The following is a 12,262-nucleotide window of genomic DNA, read 5'->3' on the forward strand; positions in this document are numbered from 1 at the left end:
AATGATACTACCACCTGCACCCTCTTGCTCAGTGGTCCAGATGCTGAAGGGCATCACTGCAGCTGCATAACATTTGTTTTCAGATAGTGGCCTCAGTGCAAACTAAGCCTCTACACATAGCCTTTCTAAACGCAAAAAAGACTCTATGATGCATTCATACTGTATAACACACTTTTGTTTTATTCAAGCTCTTTCAAAGTTAGGCCACGTAAGTTGCATGTAAAATTCACTATCTGCTACAAAGGCATTCCAGATTTCCATTTCCCCAGACGCTGGGAGACAGGCACACAACAGTCTCACACTGAAAATGTAAGAACTAGTGGCTGAAGTCAGTGAAATCTATTCTGCTCAGTCACATCACAGAAAATCAGAAAGAAAGGACTCCACAGGAGTCAGTACAGAGTTACACATGTAAAAACAGGAATGAAGACAGAATTAAGACCATTCAAACTCAAATCACACTCTAGAGATCTGACTGTTTGAAGGATCAACATATCCTTAACCCAAATTATTTGATTTATTATACATTCTCAAGTGAAAGTTTGATGAGGTTGGTTCAGAGCGACTCTATTACTCAGCTAGGGATAAGTCAATCCGAATTGCCAAAATACAATAAAACAGTCAATATGCCCCATTACTTATGAGGTTATTAGTAACATCTTAAGTCCTGAAAAGAAAACTTTTACTGGAGCATTTGTACATTGGAAGATGCAGCAAAAACATTAATCAACGCTCATATCACTTCTGCAAGGTGGAGAACAGTTTTCTCTCTGCTTTGCTAATGAATGAATTCATACAGGAACTTGCAGTGACTCGGGACAGTCAACCAAAGCGGTGAAAGACATACGGTTGGAGTCCAGGACTCCCTTCCACAATGCAGCACATGTCACCCAGACCACTGAGTCCAGGGTCCAAGCCTCTTCTTGTTTGCATCAGTTACAAATTTTGTTTCTTTCAGCAGATTTTGTACTCCTGATTTACATGGATAGGAAGAGGCAATACAACTCTCCATATATATGGCTTGAACGTTTTCCTTATCCACCTTGGACATCTAGCCCCAAAATAGTCTCAATTGCTCTGCAAGTGGGGAAAAATGACCCTTCTCTATGTTAATAAAACATTAACATCCTCTCACTATGAGTAATAGTGCTCCTCTGAACCAGCCTCATGCTAGAGGGAATCTTCATCTGTATCGATATCACTGCTTGGTTTATTCAGTCTCTCAAATTCTTCTCCATCCTACAGGAACCAGAAGCAAAAGAGAACAATGTGAGCAAAAGTTATCTTGTTATTAATACCAAAAAAAAAAGTAAAGTTTATTTTGAAGGCATCACTTACATAAAAATCAAGACCCTTTAATTTAAATCTCTTACCAGTGTGTTATAATCTTGTTCTAGGATATACATGCTCATAAAAAACATCCCCTGTATCTTTAACACTTTTTAGTGACTCCCTCCCTAAAACAGCTTGTAGCCCATTCCTTCATCAGGAAGCCTGCTCACATAGTGCTATTTGTTTTTACCACAGCTGCTCAACTGTAAGTGCTAAAATAGATAATGCCTGGTATACCAAAAATATACGACTTTGTGTTATTTACTGCTTGTTAAACAACAACCTAAAAAGGCACCATGTGGAATTTCTGGAAAACATCTCTCCCAAGTTTAATGTTTCTTAGAATTATATGGAGACAGCACTCTCTGCTGGTTGCAACATGTATTACAGAACACATCTGTAGACACAGACTCAAAGTACACAGACATTAACACTTCCCCCTTAACGACTGACTGCTCAGGTCAATTGAATGACGTATCTAAGAGCAAGCCCTCCCTGCCATGTTCTATTTAACTAGATTACTATTCAAATTAGGGCAAAAAACACAAACGGGCCTGGGGGAAATGTTTCATAAGAAAAAAACATGTTAAAACTCTGTATTTATACATTACCTTTTTGTCTTCAGGTGTTAAGGTAGAAAGAATCTTAGCATCAAATACAGTAACTTCTTCATGATGTGGGCTCAGCTACACAGATTTGTCAGTTCTACTTAAGTAGAATTATTTCCCAGGCATCAATTCCAATTTCTGGATGCCCAGGGCCAGTAAAATATTTTGGTTAGAAAGGTTTCAAGAGAGGATTTTTACAAAGCTAAAGTTGCTCACAGGACTGTCTATTGTCACAGCAGGAAAGCAATGCTTACCTAGACTTCATGAATTGAAAAAGTGGAATATGCAAAGCAATACCCAATCAATTTAAAAGATTTTAAGAAATACTGAGAAGTTTTAGTGTTTGAGTTGAGGGATGAGTCCCGTCACGAGCAAAATGAATCTTCCAAACACTCCATAGCATAAATGGAGGTGAAACAAAAAAGAAACCAGAGGAGACAAGTACTGAAAAGCCTTACCCCACTTGACCTCTCCCATGCATCTCCTTTGACAAGTTTGCTCCTTTCCCGCAGAATGGCATATTCCAGGCCTCTTGGTTTACTGGCATTATAGATGAATATGGAGAGAAGCACTACAGGAGCTTCTAAAAAGAATTCTAGAGAAGGCCTGAAGTCAAAGATGACGAAAGAGACGGTGGTGATGATGACAGTGGTGATCTGAGCAGTCATAACATGGAACATATTGTCTCTGAACTTCAAGATGAAGGCTACAGACAGCCCCAGGAAAGCTGTGACAAATATGAGAGCCACCGAGAAGATGTTGTGCCCATAAAAGAAGCCACAATTCCCTATCTGCCTCCGGTCCTTAGCCTGCAGCCCCAGCATAAGCCCATTGAACAGCACCCCAAAGGCATAGAGTTTGCTGTTCTGCGTGAAGATGCTTTCAGCAAGCTGATCCCCATCTTTCAAGATCTTTTCATTGTAGATGTTAGCCAAGGCAGAAATGAAACACTGCACTAGAATAAGCAGATGGCCCAGGCTGAGGCGGAGAGGTTTCAATGCTCCTGCCATGGTACTGGTGACATTCCACTGGAAGCTGGGAAGGAAACTTGGTGCTTCGCAGTTGCCCTTTTCCAGGCATGCTTCCTCAGGTCCAGCATAGAGAAGGCAGTGGTTAGATGGACTAAAAAACATATTGTGATGGAATCCGTGTGCAGCCAAGCTTTGCTGATGGCCTCCAGTTCCTAGAGTCAGGGCAACGATGGACAGGAATAAAATCACCAGAGACGCCCATTGTACCCAAGAGAGTTTTCGCCTAGGAGTAGACAAAAAAAAGCCACCAACTTTAGAAACACAGTGGCACAAATTAAATGACAGGAGAACAAGCTCTATAAAACACATAAAAGACATCATGCCACAGATAAGGAGACAGATGCAAAGAAAAATCTTGGCTTTTCAGAATTGACAGTAAAATGCCAAAACGCGGCAAGCTTTTCTATGGCAAGGGGGGCCCAGCCTGGTGACCACAGAAATACAAAATGGAGTATTCTGTAGAGATAATTTAAGGAAAGTCTTTCAAGATCATGTTAGTTCTAGATACCGACTGTCTGACAACTTAAAAGCAACTGTTGTCTCCATGGGAACACAGGTCTGATGGATAAAAAGAAATCACAGACATTCAAATAGTTACCCTCTTTCTTTGGTAAACTTTCACTACATTTCATTTTTCCCCCCATGATTTTGTGCCCTTTTCTAGTATTTTATGATGGTAAATCATATAAATCTATGAACGTAATTTATAAGACTGTTAGAACTATTTATACTATTTTTTCATTCAAGCAAAGCCTGTTTATCTTGGGGAAAATCAGAAATCTGGAAGATTAAGTAAACTGTGACATCACAAGAGACATAAAACTAAACAACTGAGAAAAAGCATTTCAAGCCAGACTGTCAGATACTCTTTTGTGACATTAACACCTGAGAAAAGGCATCTTTGCTCCACATTCAACACAAATGACTTTGAGTAGAGTGTGAAGTTAATATCCATTTCCCTGTCAGTCTTTTCTGAATCTAAATCACACCATAAAGAGCACAAATCAGGCGAAGTGGAACACATAGGTCAGAGAGCTTGGCTTTGTCACATGAATAATGAAGAAGGGACATATAATTACTTTTTAAAACATAGTACGCAGCTGACCAGAAACACATCAGGGCTGGCACAATATTACTGAAGACACCTCTATCTTTCACTCTTACATATCTCATCCCCTCCTGTTAGATTACATTTACGTTCAATTAAGAATTACAACAGACTGGAAAGAAGTACTGCTAATCATGAAATATGAGATTTAATGTACAAATGAAAGTACCCAAAACTTAATTCTGACCATCCAACAGCTATATAATCATGATTTCAGTTGACCAAATGCGTAAAGATATGTAGGTACTCCTAAGAAGCTATTATTTCCTACACCTTCAGATGTAGAAAACAAAGCCATCTCTCCAAGTTGGTATAGCCACAAGAAAACAGAATTACTGTTCCCATCCAAAAAAGAGAAAGAATGTAGCTTAACTTCTTCATCAAGGCTAGGAAGATATAAAATTTCATTTACTTTAGTAAATACTACTTACTTTAGCACTATCCTGAAGAGAAGAGCTGTTGTTATAATGACAAAATTTGAGAAGAGTACAGCCATTGCCTAGAAAGAGAAGAAGGGGAACAAAGTTATACTCCAGACATAGTGCAGACATCAAAAGCCCACCGACTTCAAGTGTTCACCTTTCTGCAAGGTGCCAGAGTGAAAAGCATCATCCTGGTACTGAACTTTCTTCCTCACCCAAGTGGTTGAATAACACGCCCCTAAAATGACATTCAAGTCCCATTTCAAAATCTCAAGCAAACCACAGAGCTTAAGTTCCACTGTAGTGGGCACAGCTGTACAGAAAAAGATGTGAGGAAACCAATCCAGTGGAAAACTTACTTAACAAAAAAAACGGTTTAGTTTTCTGTCAGATCAGCTCCCCAGCCAGGCTGACCAGTCAGCTGCAAAAACAGTTCTCAGCACAAAGGAAGAAGTTGCTCCAAAATGAAAGTAAGAAAAGAACAGGGGAAGGCGAGGCTGCTTCTGGCTGCAGTGCCAGCTTGTAGCGTTCATGAAATCCCAGACTTGGACAAGGCACTTGCAGAAAATAAACTTCTTGCACATCAAGTGCGTTCGTTGTATCATTTATCAAAGGTAAGGAGGTGCTCGGCTTGAATTTTCAAGACTGCAACTGTACTAAAAAAATTCGCCTATTTCAAAGTACAACTGAAGACAACTCTAAAGCTCCTGTCTAATTTGGGAATAGCTGTATAATAATGGCAGTACCCGAATCCACGGCCATGATCCCAAGCTGCAAACTCCTTGTGGCGAGGACTGTCTTTTTGGTCTCTGTATTACACACTCTATACTGGGACACTGGACCAAGAGGAGGCTCTTTTAGGCACTGCAGTTACCATTAAAGATCAGAATTTGCCAGCACCAGTGGTGAAAAAAGGTTCTTTTTGGGGGGTGGGGGTGTTTCTCAAATTGTGTTTTATTCAGGACTGCCCTGTGTTGTCAGTAAACGTACAAAAATCTAGGCATCTGAACTCTTTCCTCCAAATCAGCCTTAGAGTGAGATCATTTTTAGACAATTTTACACAAAAACATATATGGATTCAGAAGTGCATAACACAGACTTTATCTTGAACTTTCTCATCTGCATTTCCACATTCCCAATTCTGCAACAGCAGAGCCTTTTTCATTTACCAGAGGAAAAGCACAGGCCCTTTTCCCATTACCTTAGTTCTACTCTATTCCAACACACTATCTGCTGAATAATAAATCTCATGGAACAGCACAACACAGGGTCTCAAGTAAGCTGAAGACTGACACGAGACATCCACTTAAGAAACCACAGCTTAATTTTCTGCTTTGCAAGATTACAACTCAATAAATATTCACGTTAGGTGAACTCTGTGGAAGGAGAAAAATATTGAATAAAAATGAACACGTGAATCTGGAACTAGCAGAAACCACTTTGGAAAAAAGAGGCTTCATGCAAAATGTACAAATGTTCCATGTATACTCTGATTTTGTTTCACAGCCAAAGCCCCCCCCATCCAACATCTCTGGTAACATAATATGATCAAAATCTATAGCAGGATAGTTACAAGGAATTAATTTTGTGTTGCTTTGTTCTCTGAGGCCTCAAGGGACCTCTGTCCTAGATGAGGAGGAATAAGAAAAAAATTTACCAAAGATGACCATGCCACTAACTTACATGTCACAAACAAAATCTCTAAAAAATAAGCCTTATCACTAGGAAACGTTAGCCACTAAAGAGTATCCGTAGTTACAGCTGAAGCTTCAAGCAAAAAAATCTCACCAAAGCAAATCTATACTTCAAGCAACTGCTCATCCAGGTACTACTTAGTCCCAAACCTACTTAGTTTTTAAAGTCACATGAAACCAAGTTCAATCAGGTATGGCCGCCTTCTTTCAAGCATCTTGCCTCTACCTTTTCACTTTCATGGTCTTGTACACTGTCAAGGTATTCTATCTTACAGGTATTTAGTTATCTTTTTAATACTTGTTTACCATGGTAATGTTACAATTTCAGCTAAGCCTCATAAAATATATCCGGTTAAAAGGTGTAAGACACTAAGAGTTCTAAAAAAGAGGAATCTTAGAGCACATGTTCTGAGGGGAGAGAGACAAGGGGGGTGTGTGTGTGTAAAATATAAAAGCTGTGCATTTTACAAAAGATGACCTTAACTGAGCCAAATCAAATTGCTTAAGAAAGCAATAGTGTTTATGTAACCTTCTAAACATCAGGCTTTGCTATTGCAAACTTTATAGCTGAATTTCCTTCCTAACGTAAAAAAAAAAACAAAAAAAACCCAGAAAAACCCACACAACAAACACAGAACCAAACACCTGTGCATATTATTTTGAGATATCCAACTGAATTTAATTAGATTCTTCCAGCCAGGTCCTATTCTAGACTCTGGTCTGTCCCTGACAGAAATGTACACCTAAAAGGACAATATTTTGAAGAGAAATTCTGAAAGGAACAGAAACATTTATACTTTTTTTTTTAATGTCAAATGGGCAGCCACAGTGTTTTATAGCAAACACTAACCATCTGTTTCCTTCTAACTTCAAACATAGATTCTGAACCAAAAGTATCCTAGCACGAAAATAAAAGAAAGCACAAAAACTGTACTATTTCCTGAGCATATGTAGATTCATCCAAAAGGCTGAATGTAGCTAGAAGAAAGTACCAATTAAATTTTGTGCTTAAACATAACTAATAAACAAACGCAAAAATTAAAGAGTAAAACAGTTTTCTTCCTCCCCTCCTCAGTTCCTACTACACTTACTCCCTTTGTGGGATTACATTTACTCGCTTTTCTTTGGAGTCAGTGAGGAAAGAAAAGAAGTCATCCTGTGACGTCACATACATAAAGCGGCAGAAGCTACACAGAAAAGTGCAGCTCAAATACTAGCAAGATGAGCAAATGCATTGAAAGAGAAACACAGAGTTGAAGAAACCAAAGGAGGGAAAGCACCGAAAACCTGCTAGTACTTAAGCAATTCAGCCTACTTCTAAATCACTTCAGATGGAGGAAATACAGAGAGACTCCCCTCTACTGAGAGCTGTACAACACTGACCAGTGGGCAAGAGAATGGGAAGGTCTGGCTGGTCAGGTAACCGATCATTCTTTTACCTGCAAATCTTGCCTTGCCAGTGTTACAACTGTAGAGAGCCTAAGGGCAATGTTACCTGTCACTAAGACATTGGAAGATACTTTATTCAGTATATGTATACTTACTGGCTGGAGGTAGGACAGTACGTAGAAGACAATCAAGTTATCCAAAAAGTAAAGAAAGGCAGGAATTGACCATTTCATGGAATTACAAAAATTCTTCCAGGAAAGACATTCAAAGGGACGATCCAAACAACCCTCTGAAAGGAAAAGATATCAGTAAGGACATCTTTCTTATTATCAAAAGCCCATTCCCTCATAACAGAATAGGTACCACTATTCTGTTTTCAGGCACACCGTTGGACTGAAAAAACTAAGGTACCACAGCCCTTTGGCAACATAGAAGACAGATTCAGGGCAGAACACACAGCTAAAGCAGCAATCCTGCGTCTATGGGCATCCATCTCCTTGCTTCAGCAGAGAAAACATCAAGGAACTTTTTACCCCCATCAGAGTATTTGTCCACCAGGAGTAAAAATTCAATTATCAACCATTCTTTGAGGGCCAAAAAGCACCCCAAAGTCCCCACACAATAGCGACATCATTACTGGGCATGATTTTCTTATGATTATCGATCAAATCTAGAAATGAAACAATGACACATAGAGTGGATCTGTTCATATAGCACCCAAAGGGCAGCCAGTAATATCAGAAATACAAAATAAACCAGAACTCAGTATCTGTAGCACACAGCACATGATCTAGGTAAAAAGAAAACATACAGGAAGAAGGAAGAAAGAAAGGACAAGGCACAAAGAATGACATTTACTTAGGTATTCAGGACACACACTTTAGGAGGAAGACTGTGATAAACCTTAGACTACTCTAGAGTTGGTGACAGAAGCACTCTGTTAGCACAGATTTAAGACTACACAATGTTATCTAATCCTCTTCTGAGCCACCGACAGATTGAGTTCAGCAAAACTCAGACATCTGAAAGAAAAAGGAAAAAAAAAAGGAAAAAAAGAAGAAAGAAAACCAAAAAACGTGTAATCAGCAGTAGCCAAAGATGGCAAACACTGACTGCATATATTTACTGTCTTAGGTGTATCTGTACTAAATGGTGGAAGTAAAAATTTCATCAGCTTGCCAGAGCCATGACTGTTAGATGGAGAAGTGGAGAAAAACAGCAGTTCAATTTCACATGAGTCTCCAGTGTCTAACACGCTCTTCCAATTTAAATGGCTGTTCTCTACCATTCTGAAATGCTATGAAGTTAACCTCCCATCCTTTTTACATCAGGACAGAAAAGCCAAGAAAGAAAAAATAGCCTCCAATACAAAACCAGCAGCTAGTGAAGCCTGACACCGCTTTTTCTGAACAGCAGCTCCAAGAGTTGTCTTCACAACAAAGCTACCTTGAATTATAACACTGATACGTTGCTTCTGACTCAAATACCACTACACACACAAAAGCCTCTTCAGTGGAAGGTGGTGGTGCTTTCATTTAAAAGTGGTCAGAACAACAGAACATAAAGGTCAATCCTTGAGTTAGTGCAATTTATAAGCTGCTGTTCAGTCATGACTTCACAGCGAGGTGACTCCTATTATCCTAGCACAATGCTGCGTTAAAATTCTGAAAATGTTAGACTGTGTGTTCATTACACTTTCTAATTCAACTTACCTGTCCCCATTTCAGCTACCATACACACAACTCAAGAACACCTGAATTGACAGCATGAAGTAGAGTTATAAAAGTAAAGTTCAGTTATAAATCTGCACGGAAGACACAATTCCAGTGAACCTTACTAGCAGAACCTACTCCGTACTACTACATGTGAATCTATCATTCAAAAAAAAAACCAACAACAACAAAAAAAGAGATTTGAAGTACAGCAAATCGTAGAAAGTCAACACATTTTAGTTATTTTAAACATAGGTACTTACCTTTTTTCTTAACCCATAGCGCCAATACCACACACAGGACCAGTTTTACTACTTCAGAACATATGTTCACTGTTGTAGGAAGGTAATCATATTTGTTCTCTGTGGGATTCAGCAAATCACAGAGAGTACACAATCAGATTCTGTCTCCTGCGTTCATAATTAGAGCAAGAAACTATTTTAACCACTCCAGTCGGAATTTTAGCTACTTTCCATAAATGCAGAAGGTTATGTCAGCACTTTCATTATAAATATTCCAATTTTTATGATATACAACCTCCTGAACAGTCTACTTTCTGGGCTGAAATCTTTCCTCATTTGGTCCCAGTTTACAGCAGAACTTTTTGGAAGAACTCAAGAACATCACTGTTTTAAAAAAAATGTAAAACTGGGAATGTTTTCCCCTCACAAAAAACAGCTTCCAGGACAACACAACCTTCTTCTAGAACTGTATCTTTCCTTTATTAGCATATTTTGCTAATACTTGGCGAAAGGAGAAGCAGTAATACTAGCCAGTTACAGCATGCCCACTATGATACCACTTTTCTCCTAAGCCTGTCATGAGACAAATATTTCAGTCAAGACATGTACCATTGATAATGCTTAGACAACACTTTAGTCTTTGACAATTAGCTATAAAATAATTCACTGCCTCATCTTTGAAGGGTGAATCTCCACATGGATCATACACCTTGCAACCAAGTTATCACTTTAGGTTAGATCAGTGACTATATAGAAATTTTCCAGTACGGAAGTACATGTCACTATTTATATCATAGAATGTTTGTGCTAAGAACTCCGCAGGTGGAGAACTAGGATTTTGGCTATCCATTTTAACCCAAACATCCACTCTTTCTTATTTGAGGTACATTATGTTTGTTGCCCAACAGCACCTTCATTGGCAGAATACTTCATCAGGAGGATTCGACTTGAGCCCAACACAATAAACACTCCTCCAAGCAGAAAGGTATAGATGGTTGTCTTGGAGCAAAACACAGATCGACTACAGCACTTGGTCTTCATTCTGCTGTCTTGCTGTCGATGCCCTTTGGACAAAAAGATGAAAATACACTATAAATAGTACTTCCAGAAACTGGTTAGACAAGGTGAAATGTGTGTATTTTACCACTTTGTGTTATCTTATGCAAATATGCTTATATCATAAGCCATCATCTCATTCTATAGTTATCTTTTTCTTTTTTATTTAAAAAAAAATAAAATTAAGAGGAGAAGGACATGCTATGAGGACCAGCAAACAGGGATGAACAATGTATACACAGTCACTCAGAAGGTGGCACAAAGAGGCCAGTTTGTCCTAACAGTGGATCTATGGAATACCGATTAACTAAAAGGATTACATAAATTACGTGCTTATTTTTCTTTAATATTTTCTTAAAGTGTTCTTGTACCTAATTCCAGCACGGAAAAGTTTTACAGCTGTGGAGCGAGAGCAACATCGCAGAGACAACCTGCGGCTTACTCAGCACCGGCTTGTGCCCAGGAGGCAGGGGAGGAACGCGGACTGCCGGAGGCAGAGCCCCACCTGTACCCGTGTTCTCCCTCTCCAGCGCTACCGTTACTCGGCCGACCCGTTAACGGGCCCCCAGGTCTGAAAAACCGGCTAGCAGTCGGCCAGCACCGGCCCCTGTGCCGGGGGAGGAGGGGGAGCCCCTTCGGGCCGGCTGCAAGCGGGACCTCCGTTAACGGCCGCCGCGGCCCGCGCCGTTCCACCCCCGGCGGGGCCGGCCGGAGCGCGGCATCCCGAACGGGCCCAGGGCGGCAGGGAGAGCGGCTTCAAACCAGTCCCCGAGTGCCGGCTCCGCGGGCCCGGGAAACTCGGGGCGAGCACCCACCTCGCAGCGGTGGCGAGAGCGCGGCCAGTACGCGCCGCCCGGCGCTCCCCCGCGCTGAAGGAACACCCGCCTGGCTTTGCTGACCGCCGTCTGCCACGTCGCTGCCTCAGGTCGACGCGCGGCTGCAGCCAGGAGCAGGGCCGCGGCCGCGCGGGTTGAGCCGGGCTCCGAGGCGGCAGCGGCCGGTGCTCAGCCGCCGCGGCCAAGCGCTCCGGGCACACGGGCTCCCGTGAGGCCGCAGCACCGCGCTCCCCCTCACCGCCGCTGCACGCCCCCAGCGCCCATCACCAGGCTCCCCAGCCCCCCGCCAGGCCCGTGGGAGCACGGCCAGTCCATCAGCGCCCCGCACAAGGCTCCCCGCTCCCCCGCCGCGCGGCAACCGGGGGTGCTGTCCGCCGCCGCCTCCCGCTCTGCTCCACCGCGCTCCACCGCACCCCACCGCACCCCACCGGCACCACCTGGCGGGGCGGTGCCCTCCCGCCTGGCAGCGCGCGCCCCCTGGCTGCCCTCTCCGCGACACCGCCCTGCGCGGGCGCGCGCACCCTCATTCTCTTTGACAACCGGCCCCGCCCCTCCCGGCCGCTCCAGCCACGTGACCGCGGTGAACCGAGCTCCACCCCAGCTCTCGCCCGCGGTCGTCCCCTCAGCCACGTGAGGGGACGTCCGCGGTCGCCCCCTCAGCCCCCACCTTTTCCCATGGACGGCGGGGCGCGCATGCGCGCGAGGAGTCATCGGCTTCCCGCCCCGCCCCTCTCCTCCCTTCTCCTTCCCGCCTTGCGCGCGCACACGCCGAGGGGCGGGGCAGCTGCCGCGCCGGCGGGCGTTGGGCTGCCGCTGGCCCGGGCCCGCCCCC

At 42.7% G+C, this 12,262-nt stretch overlaps 1 protein-coding gene across 4 annotated transcripts; it reads right to left on the bottom strand.

The window, feature by feature from the left end:
• Positions 1-157: 157 nt before the first annotated feature.
• Positions 158-12,128, bottom strand: SLC35A5 (solute carrier family 35 member A5). Of its 4 annotated transcripts, none has more exons than XM_076349266.1 (7): positions 12,098-12,128; positions 10,450-10,602; positions 9,560-9,658; positions 7,740-7,873; positions 4,511-4,578; positions 2,399-3,194; positions 158-1,239 (listed from the first exon to the last, which is right to left on the bottom strand). In XM_076349266.1, exons 1-7 carry the CDS (start codon positions 12,123-12,125, stop codon positions 1,171-1,173), a joined length of 1,347 nt encoding a protein of 448 aa, XP_076205381.1. In that variant the 5' UTR covers positions 12,126-12,128; the 3' UTR covers positions 158-1,170. The 4 variants fall into 4 exon arrangements, with proteins under 4 accessions (XP_076205381.1, XP_076205406.1, XP_076205390.1 ...); XM_076349291.1 differs by lacking the exon at positions 12,098-12,128 and adding an exon at positions 11,854-11,893; XM_076349275.1 differs by lacking the exon at positions 12,098-12,128 and adding an exon at positions 11,410-11,608.
• Between the last annotated feature and the right edge of the window lie 134 nt (positions 12,129-12,262).

This window comes from Aptenodytes patagonicus, chromosome 1 (assembly GCF_965638725.1).
Source record: "Aptenodytes patagonicus chromosome 1, bAptPat1.pri.cur, whole genome shotgun sequence".
NCBI classification, from domain to species: Eukaryota; Metazoa; Chordata; class Aves; order Sphenisciformes; family Spheniscidae; genus Aptenodytes; species Aptenodytes patagonicus.

Bases quoted from the DNA above. Each gene is read 5' to 3' on its own strand.
- SLC35A5 (XM_076349266.1), bottom strand. From the start codon at position 12,125: ATGCGCGCCCCGCCGTCCATGGGAAAAG. The intron at 4,579-7,739 runs GTAAGTATACAT...TTCTCTTTCTAG, and splicing joins TACTGTCCTACCTCCAGCCA to GCAATGGCTGTACTCTTCTC. The intron at 3,195-4,510 runs GTAAGTAGTATT...GTCTACTCCTAG, and splicing joins CTCTTCAGGATAGTGCTAAA to GCGAAAACTCTCTTGGGTAC.